The sequence below is a fragment of the Anopheles coluzzii genome, chromosome 3 (assembly GCF_943734685.1).
Source record: "Anopheles coluzzii chromosome 3, AcolN3, whole genome shotgun sequence".
NCBI classification, from domain to species: domain Eukaryota; kingdom Metazoa; phylum Arthropoda; class Insecta; order Diptera; family Culicidae; genus Anopheles; species Anopheles coluzzii.
In genome coordinates, this window is record NC_064671.1 from 17,608,324 (window position 1) to 17,623,844 (window position 15,521).

Consider the following 15,521-nt stretch of genomic DNA (forward strand, 5'->3'; position numbering starts at 1 on the left):
TTATCGGGAATGGAAGAGACGGCTCCTCCATTACACACACACACAAAACCTCTCAACGTGTAAAACTTTCCGCGCGTTCGCTAAATTAAAAATCAACATAAAAATCCCATCTCACCCAAAGCCCCCTTGTCGCTATCGCTCGCATCCTAGCTCCTGCTCTAAAGCAGCACACTCAAAGCACGATCGTTGCGTCCTGAGCGAGATGCAATGCCGCTCAAGAGCGCTTGCGATTTGAGGACAGAAGTCTGCGACTGTTTCTATTTACCACTGTGTTGGTGGTTTGCTGTGTTCAGCACACTTTACCCTCACCCGGGAAAGGTTGAATTTGAATTCCAAAGTCCACACGCAGAGGGTTTTTCGTATCAAACATCGTCGTCACAGCACAGCACACGTATTTTTCGGGCCCCGCGTATCCATCGAGCGTATCCGACAGCGAACTGCCGGGGAGCGGGGCAGATAAGCGGGACACCGGAGGCAAAACGAAACGTATCACAGAGCGCCTTTAAACCAACCAGACCACTAACGAATCCGTTTAGTTTAGTCGCTGCCACGAACGAATTCGGACGTTTTGTCTTGTCACATCCAGTCACAGCGTGCAGGGCGTCTGGGTGTCTCCTAAACCAAGGGATTTGAAGCGAAGCGAACCACCGAAACACTTCATCTGCTCCATGTGAACAGTAGTGGACGGAGAGAGGCATCCGTGTGATCCGTGTATGCTGCTTTGCCTAGTGCTCCGGAGCGATGAATGTGTTGCCCAGGGGTTCGACTATGTCAGACTCCTGAGTGATGTTTGCTGATTAGTGAACCTAATAGTGCGTGTTTAGGGTCGAGTCTGACTAGGGAAAAAGGTTAGTGTCTTGTCACATGCTGAATAGTTTTATTTTTAATTGAAAAAGAAATGCAAAACTTTTAACTCAACATCACCAAGCGACGAACCTTTTCGCAACTCGTCCATCTTGACTCTCTTCTGCGTCATTAAGTAAGCCGCTTTAGCAAAGATCGATGTGTGCATGCAGTTTTCGCAATCATACGCATTAACGCTGGTTTACGGCTACAGTACGATGAAAATCGAAAATCGACCACAACACTGTATGTGAGAGTGCAAACCGCTCATCAGTATAGAATCCTCGCGATCTACCCGATCCACTCGCCGATCTACACAGCATCTCCACTTCAACTGTATCCGTGTGCGTGCGTGTGTGTGTGTCTGTTTGAGTTGAATTAAGAGCGCTAGTGTGAATTCACTTTGCGCACAGCGCATTAGCGTTAGAGACAGAGAGAAAGAACGAGAGCGCTAGAGAGAGGGTACGAGCCCCTACTGCGAGCGCACGGCCGTCCTGCGCCACACCGGTGGGGTAGTTTTGATCGCTCCCCCTTTTTTTCTCAGTGTAGCTTTTATAAAGCGCAGTGTCGTACGGTGCGTTGTATTTCATTTAAAGCGTCTCCTCGCTGCGGTCGCGTCGCGGTTCTCTGTGCGTTGGCGGGTTTTTTTTCGCTTTCGTATTTCGTCTCCTACATTCCAGTGCCGATTCTGTTCTAGTGGATTGCGCGTCCATTAATGCTGCGGCTGCCCGTGTGCTGAGTGGCAGAAAGTGGACACTTGCAGAAACTGCGGGAAAGGTACAGAGGGGCGGGAAAAAGAAGTCCTTTCGAAGGGAAGCACACGCTCGTGGATAGTTGCATGCCTTCAGGAGGACTTGCTTTTCATGTGAATTGTATCAGCAATATGAACGAAACATTGTAAAATCGTGCTTAATTCTCTCACAAAACTGTGACTTGTATCAACAACAGACTGGTGTGACAGATTTCCATTACAAACCTTCAACATACTCCAAAAGAAGCGTGCAAAATCTCACCGTGTGTCAGCAGGATTTTTCGGTTGTTTGCAGTGCGTTCGTGTGCGTTATCGTGTGACAGCTACCGTTCGCTATCGTTCTCCCGAAAAAACAACCACCAAGTGTTTGCATTTGCGCACTACGCGCCCTGCCCAGCAGATACGGGTTTTCCGCGCCAACCCGTTGTCAATTTTTATCTTCTCTCATTTTCATGCAGCTTCATCCCTCCTATCTTCGGTCTCTGTCGGTCCGTGCACACCGTTTGCATGCGTCGTGCCTAGAGAGTGTAGAGCCTGTGTGCGAAGGATTCTCACCGTGACAGTGCGTAGTGACTGTTCGGAAAGCGCCCCCGAAAAGTGACAGCAGTTTGTGCCGGCGGGAGGACACAAAACATTTGGCAAACAGTGAAAACGAAATCTAAATCCTTGTTTCAAGACTGAAGAAATTCCAGTGAACTGAAGCTGCTGCTGTGTGATAAAAGAGTGTCCCTAGGTGCGGTGTTGTTCTGTGTTTGATAGTGAAGCTGCTGAAACACTTCTGCTCCCCCCATCCCAGCACAACGGGCGTGGGCTAAAGATTTTGACACATTGCGAGCAGTTGAGAGGTGGAACAGCTGTTCTTAGTTTGTGGTAAGTTTGTGTATTCCTTTCAAGCGTTCCCAATTTGTTTTCGGGTGGGTTGATGGTAAACAAAATTATTGAAAAGCTAATTTTGCTCGATGCAATCCAACTAAACCAGACAATCATGTTCACAGGGCAATGAAATCAATTCATTTTCGTGGTGAGAAATTCACCCCAGCTGACCTTGGCTACCGTTTGACACGAGCGGGCGTACAACAATTGCAACCGGTTTATAATCTCACCGGAGCAGTACGAACAAATTAACGCATCGCGGAAAAGCGCGCTCGCTGCAATGCCAGCATGACGGTGGGAAAATCGGCGGGAAAACACGCGCCCAACGCAGACACTTCTATTTTGCTTGACGCGTTTTTTTTTTTGTGGATGACAACAGGCGGCGGTGGTCTGTCAGCTATTTATCTTAAATTCTCATCCACTTTACCCCGTTAGTACGGCCGGTTTCATTCCAACAGCCGCCGGAAAGGTCACGCCCGAATATAGAGTGGCATTGCTTTGTGAGCGCCCGCCAGCGTTCTCAGTTTATGCATTTTTCAACAAAGCACAGTAACTCCACTGCACACACTTTGATTGCTGGATTGCAGCGATAAGGTTTTTGACAAATTTGGCAACACTTGGCCAGAATGGGTAAGCATTTGCTTCATTTGCGGGAGGGTTTATAGTTTAAAGTTCGTTAGCGGCAGCCACCTGCGCGTCCATCGTTAATGATCGGAGCGCCAACATGTGTTGGGTGGAATTTTCTAGATTTTTGGGGAGGTTTTTTTTTGTTGTTACCCTCTCGTGTTGAGTTTGCTTCATGCTGCTTTTTTAATATCGCTTTGAACCTGCATATGACAGGGGGAGCCAACGCCGCTTAGTTTAAGCCGCTGAGATGGCTCATGCAACAGGTAGTAGTAGATCAGTCTCCGTCTCTGTTCCGAAAGCAAGGTCCATTAACAAACACACAAAAAATCCCCTCAAACTTCACATTTGACGAAAGCACGTTTGTCATTTCCATCCGGGGAGAGGGCCCGGGAGCAATAGACGGATGACCTTACAGCTGACTGTGTGTGACTAGCTACTTTTTGTCTGCCTGCTTAGTATCTACTATCAACTAGCTACCTCAACCCCTATGGCGCAGCTATCATAAACACCCGACGAACTCGTAAACACATCGTAAATGTCAAAAAAGAAGGGAAATGCCTTGGCGGGAGGGTTGAAGGCTCTCCGCGGTGACCCAACAAGGCACACAAGCCTCATGTAGCTAAAGACGAAATTTCCTGCCTTCCTGCCGGGTGATCTTGACTTGTTTTGTGATGTGTAAGTTTGTTTTTCTGTTTGTTTGATACACTCTCTGTCTAGAACCGCCTGGAAGGGCTTCGGCAAACACACACTCGAACAGAATCTTTTGTGCAAAATAAAACAGGTTTGCAGTGCTAGTGTAAACAAGCGGTACTAATACTACCATAGAAGCCGATTAGTGTATGCAAATAGTCGTATATCATGTAAGAAGCGCCTATCTTAATCATCTTTCAGATCACGATCGGGTGATTGAATAAGAATCGCCGACGCGAATCTTTGCTTGAAAATGAGGAAAGAGAGAGAAAGAGTGAGAAATTCACTATCCGCTTCGGAAACACACCCAACTGCGAATCAACTTCCTTTGCTTTCCTAGCGTTCCATCTCATCCCCTTTGATAATACCGCATCTTCCCATATTCCCATTGAACTGATCGCAAGTTCTCACCCTGAAAGAAGGAATTTTCCACTTCCAACCTTTCAGTACTGGCGTCTCATTATGATTCCTGCACGGAACCGGGATCGTTACATCCAAAGGTGCCTAGCGTATTAATAAGTTCACCCCCGTTTTGTGATTGAGCAAATGCGTACAAACTCCATCCACCATCCATTCCCTACCTCCCTACCGGCCGCCGTAACACCACACAACCAATCGTTACCCAGTGGCACATGTGTCGTCCCGTTGCGTGCTGGATGCTCAATCAGATGAGCAGCAAATTAATTGCAAAAAGTTTCACGCCAAAGGTTTCAATCAATGGGGCGTGTAAATCGATGGCATGCTGTGGCCCGTGTCTGACCCGACGAACGTACGCGGGTGCGCGAATGAATCTAATCGTAACCCTTTCACGTTGCATTCATCGTCAAGTGCGCGGTGCCGGCGTCAGCTAACCCTTTAATGCGCGGCAAGTGGCAAGGATTTAGTTCCGGTTCTGTGACTACTTTGCTGTGATGAAATTGGTCGGAAAGTTTACTGAAACGAAAGCGGCGTTAAATGACGCTTTTCATTAAGCTACTATTAACAACAAGACAACTGTCTAGAGGGCTAGCAAATCGATGAGATTGCACATTGAGCGATCGGAGCGAGTGTTTGTACCTGAATAAGGTCAATTACACGACGTGAACCGACGGCAGTAGCTAATCGATTATTGGTGAAACTGTTTCAGCACAAACAATTCATCCCTTTGCCCTTCGACGGTTGTGACAGACACACACACACGCACTAACTCAACCTATAAACTTTCCAGAAGAGTATGAAATTATTGCTCATCATCAAACCCTAACTAAACATTGCTTAAACATTAGTCTCAATTAATTATGATTTCCTCAGTACCACGCTTAATACGTTAATGAGCCCATAGGTTCTCGAATTTCTATCGATCTCGCTAGGGCATGATCATGACATAACAGAGAGCCAGAGGGAGAGAAACCTGTTTCAATTGCCAATCCATTCCAAGACGGGCAACCTTCACCAGCTACAACCATTATTTCGTACCTGCAATACCAGCAATATCGCCAGTACGCAACGGGAAACGAGAAGGAAATTGAACTTGACCCACGCTCGTCGCCAGACCGCTTAGGCAATGACCCAGTGTGTGTGTGTTGGACATTTCATTTGGAATACAGTTCCATCTCCAATGGTTTTGATACATTTTTTTTCTTTTTTCGCCTCGTTACGCCTCCGACTGCATCGAAAGACTTCAACACCATAAGCGACGAACCTCCCATTCACAGGGTATACGATCGTACGTGGTGTGCGATTATGTGTTTTCTTTCTTTCGTCGCTCCAAACCACTTTCCTTTTTCTCCGTTGGTGTTGTTTTCAGCTTCTTCCTTCGCTCATGATGCTCATGATTAGGTAATAGGTCGCTAGAGCGGTCGCACGCAGCACGATGCTGTGTCGCTAGCTCGATCGTCAACCAACCGACCGGCAACGGTCCGGTAAGCTCGATTAGACTCACCAAATATGCATCGACCCAGTGGTTGCCGGCTGTCCTATTGAGCTGTTCCATTTATCGGGAAAGCATCACGTCAGCTCGTTGGTATGCCCTCAATACGGGTAGTTAATGATTTTTCGAAGCCGAATACACGCACCGCGTTCGCGGATGGTTCATGGCAGGGATGGTCTCAGCAGCACCTGTGGTGCGTGTATTAACAATGTCAGAAAAAAGCGCCACCTTGCTTACGTTAAATCTGGACTTTATGTTGTGCTCATACTAATCATCATACTAACACACCAATACATGTCTATGCAAGACTGAGAGGCAATAATGCGCTTAAAACATATTCAGCAATCGAGATAAACTGTTACCAGTTACTACCAGCACCAACACCACAACCACCAGCAGCATTGCATCAGTGGAAGGCAGTGCAGTTTTTTGCCACCCCGAAAAGTATGCTTCGTTTGCGACAGGGCCCTATACTTAAGACAATATCACGCAAGACTATCGCATCGTTTCGGGCATTTCGGGCACCCTTGAAGTTGATAAATGGACTGCCGTTTGAGCTGGGAGATGAATTATTTAATAAGTCGCTAATATCGGCTCGGGCTCCAATCGGGGTGCGGCTGTACGATCACTCAGCAGTCTAATTCAACACATTTTGACAGCACTGATCGCAATCTGATCGATGCTTTGACATATATATTTAATTCTTTCTTTTCCCTTTCTTGTTTTTTTTTTGCTGCCGTGCACAATTCAAGGTAATGCATAAACTATTTCAAACCTTCTCGCGCTAAGAATAATTTAACCTTCTCACACCGTCCTCACGTTGGTCCACTTGTCCATTTGTGCAACGGTTGGGAGTGAAATCGTACCAAAAATTTACAAACAATCCAACACTTCGAAACGACACGATTGCCCAACCGTGTTGGCGTCCGGATGATGATAGACTCTGCACTAGGTCAGGTGGTTGCTTGTTTGGTGACAGCCCACTTCCCGCGTCCTCATCTTAACCTCCTCGCTAACCCATGAATCATTTCATTTTCATCTTGTGTTCATCTTTACTACAACACCCTACCTTGAAAACGGGGAAAGATCGTTCAAGCATCAGCGGTACAAACTGTACAGCGCACCCAGGCCCGTACGGGCGGCGGGCTCTTCTCGCGAGCGCAGAGAGTGTGAGACGTGGCCGGGAGTAAATATTTGCCACTCTCCCCTGGTGCATGTCTCCCACCGCTTTACACGCCGATCGTCACCAGCGAGCGGACAAGTTCAATTGAAAGCAAAATCATACCCGCTGCATGTGTTTACATTTCACCTGCCTGACGGCTTGCTTGGCGGGCCGATCTGACATTGAATATTTTTAAGTGCCCTAAAGCGGGAAGGCATTGGACGCATGGCAGCACAAGGGCAGATATCTTAGAGAAATGTACAAAGCAGTGCAAAGCACTTATAAATAAGCTAGGCGCTCATTACGATCATTTGAATGTCATGAAAATTCGAATCGGCAATCTAATATGCATGTACAAATATAATCAAGATCATCTCACAAACTTTTTTATAAGTAGATATTTCGTGATGTATGTTTTTTTTCTTAAAAAGTAATGTTATCGAATCATCGAAAGTCATCAATTGATGTTCACTGAGTCGCTTAGAATTTCCTCTACAAATGATCTTTAATCGAACATCGCAAAAGATTTGCTTGTATCAAACACATGCGCAAACGCAACACAAAATAAATATTTGCGAATATAACAACGCGAGAAGCGCATGTTTATTGATCAATATTGGTTCTTTTCAATATAATTAGAAAAAACACTTTGCAGACAAAATTCTAAATCAACACAGAAGGCACAAACACAGCCAGAATCAGTCACATCAATTTTGTATCTCTTTTCATACGCATTTGCATTTATTTACCACCGCACGGTGTCTCTATGTGTACTCTCGCACCGAAGTCAACGTACGGAAGGGCATCTCTAGCATCACACCAGTACTAACGATGTTGCAAAACATCTGGCCCGTCGGCTTCCACATTCCGACTGAAGCGCATCAACATAAGCTAACAGAAGTCGAGGCCACTATGGGGCGATAATTTCCTACCAGCCGTGGTCTCGATCGTGTGTTCGCTCTTTGTCACATCCTCACTAACCCGCGGCAGGGCCCTTCTAACCCCTTCACGAGCCGGACTGCGGCGTGCCTGCTCGGAAACGTTCACCGGTCGTGGTTTTGCAATGCAATCACCGCTACCGTATCTAAACCTTTGCAAGGCGGCTGGGAGGGAGAAGAGTAACTGATTCTAAGGTCAACCGGCCGCAGATGGTAGAACTGCCATGTTTTACGATATCGCTGTTACACGATCTGCTAGGTGGGATGCAGAGACGTTGTTGGCTTACTGCAAGTCGAAGTTTAAAGACAGTTGAAGCAATGGTTGACACTTTTCAGCTCAGTTAGTGTTTATTTTTCATATTAACAAATACCTCACAATGTAATCAATCATGCCGACTTTCATAAGTCTTGTAGGCGACAAATGCTTGAAAATTAGGCATGATACTTGAATAAGCTGCCTTATTCGGAGAAGAATTACTTTGGATACGCTTGTCATCATTTACTACACTACAGCAAACCACAAAGACTGTCACGACAAGATAGATACGATCACAAATGCACCTTTTTTGTATGATTTAATTAATCATAATACTAATGCCATTCACTTCGTATTTGTGCCGGAAATAATCCGATCCGTTGAACCCACAGAACCAACTGCAGTGATGCTGAATTTTTAATCAAACACCGCCTTGCGAGTTCCTGCACCTGCAACAAGGAAATATATTCCATTCAGGAAACGAGACGATCTATTGCCATTCAAAACATTCAGCATAAAAAGCTTCGCTGCACAAAAGCTCACCGACTAAACCTGTACCGTTTCAGATCAACTGAAAGAAATAAACGGTACAGTGTCCCTGAATGGGACATTTTCCGTATGATACGTTTGTATTTTGTATATAAACTATGGGGAAACACATCTTTGAAATGTTGTCAACGACCGGTGAGTTACCGGTGGCAATCGTCACGTGTTGAATAAATTAGATATGGAATGTATATCATTTGCCAACAAGGGCTGGGATTTATTTACAACTTGTGATGATAATTGCGTTTGCATAAAAACAATCAATAAATGCTAACGCAATTCCTACTTCTAAGGCTATATAAGCTTTATCAGCTTAAAAAAAGCCGCCCAATACATTGACATTCCCTGCTGTTTCCAATCATGTCACCATTCAAACCCTCCAACGTAATTGATCTACCACACTCATTAACGCGTTCTTTACGTGTCCTTATCCGCCTCTTTTTCTCTCCTTTCCATCAGATACGACCCCAAAAGACTTTAGACAACCTGGTCAATGTCAACACTGCCTGCAGGCGTTCACTAGAGCTCCCCATTTCACACTCAAGTGCTAAACGTGTAGGCTATCCGGCTCCGGTTGCGGCTTCTATAGAGCGCAAACCCCGACGGCATAGTGCTTCTTCTTAAAAGTCTGAAAAGTTGTTCCAAAAACACATACACCTAATACCACAAAATGGCTTCCACAAATGCAACCACCTCGTCCAACTACTGGGACTTCCTGTTCACCGAGCTGGCCGATCCGCGGACGAACCACTGGCCGCTGATCTCGTCCCCGGTGCCCGGTCTCACCATCATTGCCAGCTACCTGTACTTTGTGCTCAACTTTGGTCCGAAGTATATGGCCAACCGGAAACCGTTCCAGATGCAGAAGACCCTGGTCGTGTACAACTTCATTCAGGTGCTAGTCAGCATATATCTGTTCGCGGAGGTATGTTTCGGAGTGCGATCATGTTGCACGCGCTTTTTGTCTGATGGTTCTGCTCATTTCGTGTGTTTTCTGTAGGGTCTGGACGGTGCCTGGCTACGGCACTACAGCTGGAGATGTCAACCGGTGGACTTCAATGACAATCCCGCCGCTATGAGAGTAAGAACTTTGGAAACGATTCCAAGGTATCTCAAGCACTCATTACCTATAACCGTACTTGCTCTTAGGTCGCCCGTGGCTGCTACATCTACTTCCTGGCCAAAATCTCCGAGCTACTGGATACGGTGTTCTTCACGCTGCGGAAGAAAGACAACCAGATCACCTTCCTGCACCTGTACCACCACACCGTCATGCCGATGATCTCCTGGGGCGCTACCAAGTATTACCCCGGAGGACATGGTACATTCATCGGTAAGTGTTTGGCGAGGTCGGATGTTCTTGTTTTCCGGTGATAGTCCTTACCAATGCTTTTTTCGCCCCAAAATCTTCACAGGTGTGATCAACTCGTTCGTGCATATTGTGATGTACACCTACTACATGATGGCCGCCATGGGACCTCAGTAAGTGTTTCTCAGTAACTGTTGAAGATGTGCAATGAAAAAAAAGAAACCTTAAATGACTTTACGATCTTAATCATACCTTTACAGGTACCAGAAGTACCTCTGGTGGAAGAAGTACATTACCAACCTGCAGATGGTAAGTAGAGAAAAACATTGTCCTCCAAATGACCTTATATCTTATGTTACGATTTATTTTCCCTTTACTTCTTCCATCCACAAAACACCACAAACAGATCCAGTTCGGTATGGCATTCGCGCACTCCGCTCAGCTGCTCTGGACCGACTGTGGCTATCCGCGCTGGTCCGTCTTCTTCACCCTGCCGAACGCGATCTTCTTCTACATGCTGTTTAACGACTTCTACAAGAAATCGTACGGCTCGAAAAAAGCCCAGCCCACCCCAGTCACTGCCACCGATAGCGCCTCCGCCGTCAAGTCGATCGAAAACAATAACTCGCCAAAGGTTGCCAGCAAGGAGCTGTGAGGGATGTCACCACCGGCTACACACCACAGATCTTCAACAAGTCTTCAACGTAACCGAAACCCAACACAACCCAACAGACGACCTAGCGGGCACCATCACGCCCGATGGTAAGCTGGCCACCAACCTGCATGCAGCAGCTACACCTCGACCACGACTGGTCCGATATGCCGCTGCACCGTACCATTGGACGGAACAGTGTTCCGTGTTGCTCAAACCGTACCTTGAACGTACCCATGATGACTAGTGTTGCGTACCAGGTGGCCCAAGGTTTCCAGTCTTTCTCTTGCGCGTGAGGGCGTGCACAACAGCGGGTGGCTTACTGATACAATCCTGCGGCGAGGGAGAGACCATCCTATGGGAGAATTGCTCAAAAACAACAAAAGAAAGGGGAAACATGGGGCGCATGGGACAAGTGATCGATTCCGAAATCAATAGAAGGTTAGGTAGCGATCTAGGGTAATCTTAGCCAGTAAGTCTACTTCGTTTTATAAAGAAAAATAAATTAATGATACAACCTGAAACCCGGCTGGTGTGGTCTCTTACGCGGAACTGTTGATTGATGTGAAGCGGATTTTACATCACCTCAGCGAGTGGCTTTCGTGAGGGCCGAAACCCACGACTTCACAGTACTTTTACTTTTTCGTGTCACAGCTAAAGGAAACGGGTAACAGGTAAGGGTCGATCGATCACCAACTAACCACAACTAATCGCTCTCCCGACATTCCCAAGGTCGATTGCGTAGTGATTTGACCGACTTGTTATTTCTTTCTTTTCTCTCCTTTTTAACACCTACCGTTTTTTTTCGTTTGTTTCTTCACTACTACCCACCATTTGGTACAATGGCGATTGCCCAAAGACATTTTTTTTTCGCTTTCGTTCTGCTTACTATTGATTTGACGTCAACTGGGGTGGTAAGTTGTCTCGTGCCCACCAGTTCCCGATGAAACTTTTGGGGACATATCGTTGTGGTTTAGTTTGCATAATTTAACTAGTCCCTCTTTGCCAGCTTTCGAGCATTCCGGCATACCTACTGCCGGCTTGGAACAAGTTATGCGAACTTCGAACAACAAAAGGCAAAAAATGGTCATTTTTAGATTCCTGTCCGCTGGGTTTCGAAACGAAGTCGAACTCTGCGGACCGTATCGTAACGCGCGCCAGTGTGGTGGATTTGCAGCAAGCCAGCCTAACCAAACAGAGTGAGACATAGAGATAAAGGGAGAGAGAGAGAGAGAGAGAGAGAGAGAAAGAGAGCGAAATAACCGGTTTAACAATTTCGGTTCGATTTCGGGAACGAATCTTTGGGAGCGACTGATCTGCTGTCAACCCCCGAAACCGTGCGACTCAGCATCCGAAATGTGGTGGATATTAAAAGTGAAACGATTGGCGGCTTACAGTTTAAGCAGTAGAGTTTATTTTCTTTTTCTAAGCTATTACAGCACTAAGGGACAGCTGATGACTGGTTTAGCAAATAAATAAAACACGTTTAAACATTACTGAAATCCAACACAAACGACCGAGTTTAGTCCGCCTTCACAGTAGCGGGCCGCTTCCTGTACGCCTGCCGGTAGAAGTTGATGAACAGAAACAGAAAGATCGTAATGTTGCTGACGAAAAAGTACGTCAGTGCACGCGGCACCTGACACTGCATGCTGTTGATCAGCACGAAATAGCACAGCATAATGCCGAACTGAAGGAGCTGCAGCGTCGTCAGATGGCGCTTCCAGAACAGGTACTTCTGGTCCCAGAGCTTCTTCTCCTTGGGCGACTGCGGTCCGAGGGCCGCCAGTAGGTAGTACGTGTACATGAAGATGTGTACGAACGAGTTCAGCACACCGATAAAGGCTGCTTGCGTACCTATTGGCGGGGGTCAGAGAGTAAGGTCGAGTTAGTTTACGGCTTGCTAGACTAATTACACGTCACCATGATCCACTTACCGGGAATGTACTTCAGATAGAACCACGTAAACAGCACCATTATTGTGTGATGGTAGACGTGCAGAAATGATACCTGGTTCTGTTTCTTGCGCAGCACGAAGAATACGGTATCGAGCAGCTCGATGATTTTGAGAAGCAGATACATCCAAGCGCCGTTCCATACCTATAGGAGAATTAAGTTAATACATTAGTTTCATATACTTCTATTTCATATGAAACTTGCTGTAGTTTTCAGAAATCATTGTCCAAAAAAGGGCGTGCTCTATGGATACATGACCAATTACTTCTTAGATATCAACCTAACTACCAACAGCAATGATGTTCACAACCACTCCAAATGACTTAATTATATCATTCCATCTCATAACTTAAAAATTCTGCCTTGTCATTGAAGTGAAAAAAACAACAAAACCAATAATCCAATCATGCATTAATACACCAAATTGCAGAGCGTATTGATGATTCTCATGATCATGATTCTCATGTGCATGATCTGGGCCTGCAGTACTTGTGTTACTTCAACAGGATCATATTCATTCAATCGGCTTCATTACACAATACGAACGAAACATTGAAGAGCAACAAAACGAAAACCAACACAGGAAGCAGGCGTTCATTTTTGTTTTTGTTTTTTTTTGCGTTCCGTCTCAACGCAAGTATCGCACCATCTGAGCCAACGAAAAAACAGCGAAATAAACAAAACGAATCCATCAACCAGAACTGCTGAAAGGAAATGGCAACATTAGAGGCGAGCCCAACCAAATGTAGATAGTAAAAAAAAACAATCAAAAAGGGGATTTCTTCGCCTGTGTTACCAACACACATATGCCGGTGGAACGAAATTAATCACTGTAATGAGTTTAACCTCCACCCGGGCAGACGACTTTTGCGTCTGATGACGGCGGCTGCTCCCAAAAGCTTCATCTCCATTTTCCAGGCACCTACTTATTCCTCTTGCTAGTCCGGCTGACGTATGCCACAATGAGGTGTTACAATGAGGGGGTTTTCCCTCCCCATTAATAAAGCCATGTGCCATGTTGATCACCCAGAGGAAAGGAAAAAATAACCCGCACACAAACACTCCCCAACACACGCGCGACCCTGTTCTCGCACGGTAACCGAACGACGTTCTATCCACGATCGCGATCTTGAGGGTACTGGAAGTTAATAGCTAATTTTCTGCTTACCGACAGCTGGAGCTCTTTGCTAATGCCAGTCATTGGTTCACCGCAGGACATCGACATGTACTGTCCAAACAGGCCGGTAAAGAATGGCGTCAGACAGAACGCGGTCGAGATGATGACTTGGGCCGCATTGTACACGATAAGTGTGCGCCGCAGCTCGATCGGTTTCCGATGCTCCATCCACCGGGGACCGATCCAAAGGACGAACAGTAGATAGAGGCCCGAGATTGTGAGGATCGGTGTGGGCGTCTGCATCAGTGGCCAGCTGTCGATAAGAGGATCTACAAAACACACAATCACATACACACATTAAATCAAATTCCACATTTGGTTTAAACGGATCAGTCTCTCGTACCTGCCCCTTGCGAGAAATTGTGGTACTGTACCGACATTCTTTCCACGTAGTTACTCATCTTGCTTCACTTTTCACTTTCGTTCGTTCCACACCAAACTGCAACGTTGTTCACACCAAACTGTAACCTCCCGATCGGTACACCGCTTCCGGAACAGACTGAGAATTGCTGGTTCGGTACTCCGCTCAAGCTCGCGCACCGTTACAGACTGATCGGGAACTGCCGCAACTGCAACCGAGAAAGGGCTCCGGTTCGCGAAATTCCGGCGAAAGAAAGTGAAACCGACGAAAGTGTCTTCCACGTGCCCGGTGACCCTTCTCCCTCTTTCCCTGTTTACACGCTGTACTGCTCACCAAACGAGTAACAACAACACATCTCATTTATCGGTCACATTACTGCACGGCGAGACCATGAAAGGGATAAAGTGAAGAGGATTTTACAACCCTGTGAAAAAGCGGACACACGACCACAAACCCCTTGGACCCTGGACGATGTGCTGGTGGAAAGTTATTACTTGTCCCTTTTTGAATTCTCTTTTGCTCATTCTGCAACCACGGCCGGCATTGCATCGATCAGATAGTTTTTGTTTGTTCCTCTTTTGTTATCTTTTGCATTGCAGCTCCGTTTCTTTCGCCCTTCCGGAGGGCCCTTTTCGTAGAGGCGGTCGGAAGAAAGTCCTCTGCTACCCGTTGCCATCCGTTACCATTCCCGCCGGCAAAAAGGGGAAAGTTTCGTTACTTAAGATTTTGCACCTGAGGTTTTGATGGTGATGTGTGTGTGTATGTTTATGTGCGGTGCTTGGCAAGGAGGGCGGCAAGCGCCACAGACAGAGTTGGATGAGTTGATGAAGAATTTACCGCATTGTTGAGCGCCCGGTTGGCTGATTGACTTAGTGACTTGGGGGTTAGTCACTTTGAATATCTGCTCCCTCATTGCGCTTTGCGGCTGGGGCGTTGAATGGGGTGCATTTTGCTGAGGTTAGGGTGGATGCTCAGTACTGGCAAGCGTTTGCCGGTTAGATGTGTCGACTCTGTCAATCGAGTGAGTGTTTGTCTGCACTATCTGGAAACAATTGTTTATCGAAGGCTTTTTGCATCAGCACGGTGTGAAGCTTTCTCCGAGTGTGGAAGAGACAAAAAGTACAGCAACCAACGACAATTTAAATTAATCGATGATTCAAGTACAGTGTTGATTAACTGAAGATTTATCGATGATGAGACATGCAAACAAAGAATGTTTTAGTAGCAATGGAATGAACTTGAAAACAAATCATCTTTGTAAATAAAATCTAAGCACACTTTTCAAAAAAGATGTTCGTCTAACTTAGGGAAAAAAACATAAACGGTTTTACAAGTACGGTTTTTATGTTTCATTTTGGAACTTTGTTCGCAAAATGGAATTCGTTATTATTACAAGAAATTATTCATGTAGATCATGTATCTTGTACTTTCTGAACAGTTTCTTTAGGGTATTTTTTACATACAGTGAACC

The 15,521-nt window shown here is 46.0% G+C and overlaps 2 protein-coding genes across 3 annotated transcripts; one reads left to right on the forward strand and one right to left on the reverse strand.

The window, feature by feature from the left end:
- The first annotated feature begins 518 nt into the window (after window positions 1–518).
- Window positions 519–11,080, forward strand: LOC120957793 (elongation of very long chain fatty acids protein AAEL008004). 2 transcript variants are annotated; one of them, XM_040380154.2, is made up of 8 exons: window positions 519–848; window positions 2,053–2,464; window positions 9,055–9,520; window positions 9,596–9,676; window positions 9,745–9,928; window positions 10,011–10,077; window positions 10,165–10,213; window positions 10,311–11,080. In XM_040380154.2, the coding sequence occupies exons 3-8, from the start codon at window positions 9,266–9,268 to the stop codon at window positions 10,557–10,559; spliced, it is 885 nt and encodes a 294-aa protein (XP_040236088.1). In that variant the 5' UTR covers window positions 519–848; window positions 2,053–2,464; window positions 9,055–9,265; the 3' UTR covers window positions 10,560–11,080. The 2 variants fall into 2 exon arrangements, with proteins under 2 accessions (XP_040236088.1, XP_040236089.1); XM_040380155.2 differs by lacking the exon at window positions 519–848 and adding an exon at window positions 914–1,620.
- An 867-nt stretch (window positions 11,081–11,947) lies between these two features.
- On the reverse strand, window positions 11,948–14,759 carry LOC120957431 (elongation of very long chain fatty acids protein 4). The gene is made up of 4 exons (XM_040379636.2): window positions 14,033–14,759; window positions 13,681–13,958; window positions 12,494–12,656; window positions 11,948–12,413 (listed from the first exon to the last, which is right to left on the reverse strand). Exons 1-4 carry the CDS (start codon window positions 14,088–14,090, stop codon window positions 12,079–12,081), a joined length of 834 nt encoding a protein of 277 aa, XP_040235570.1. The 5' UTR covers window positions 14,091–14,759; the 3' UTR covers window positions 11,948–12,078.
- Between the last annotated feature and the right edge of the window lie 762 nt (window positions 14,760–15,521).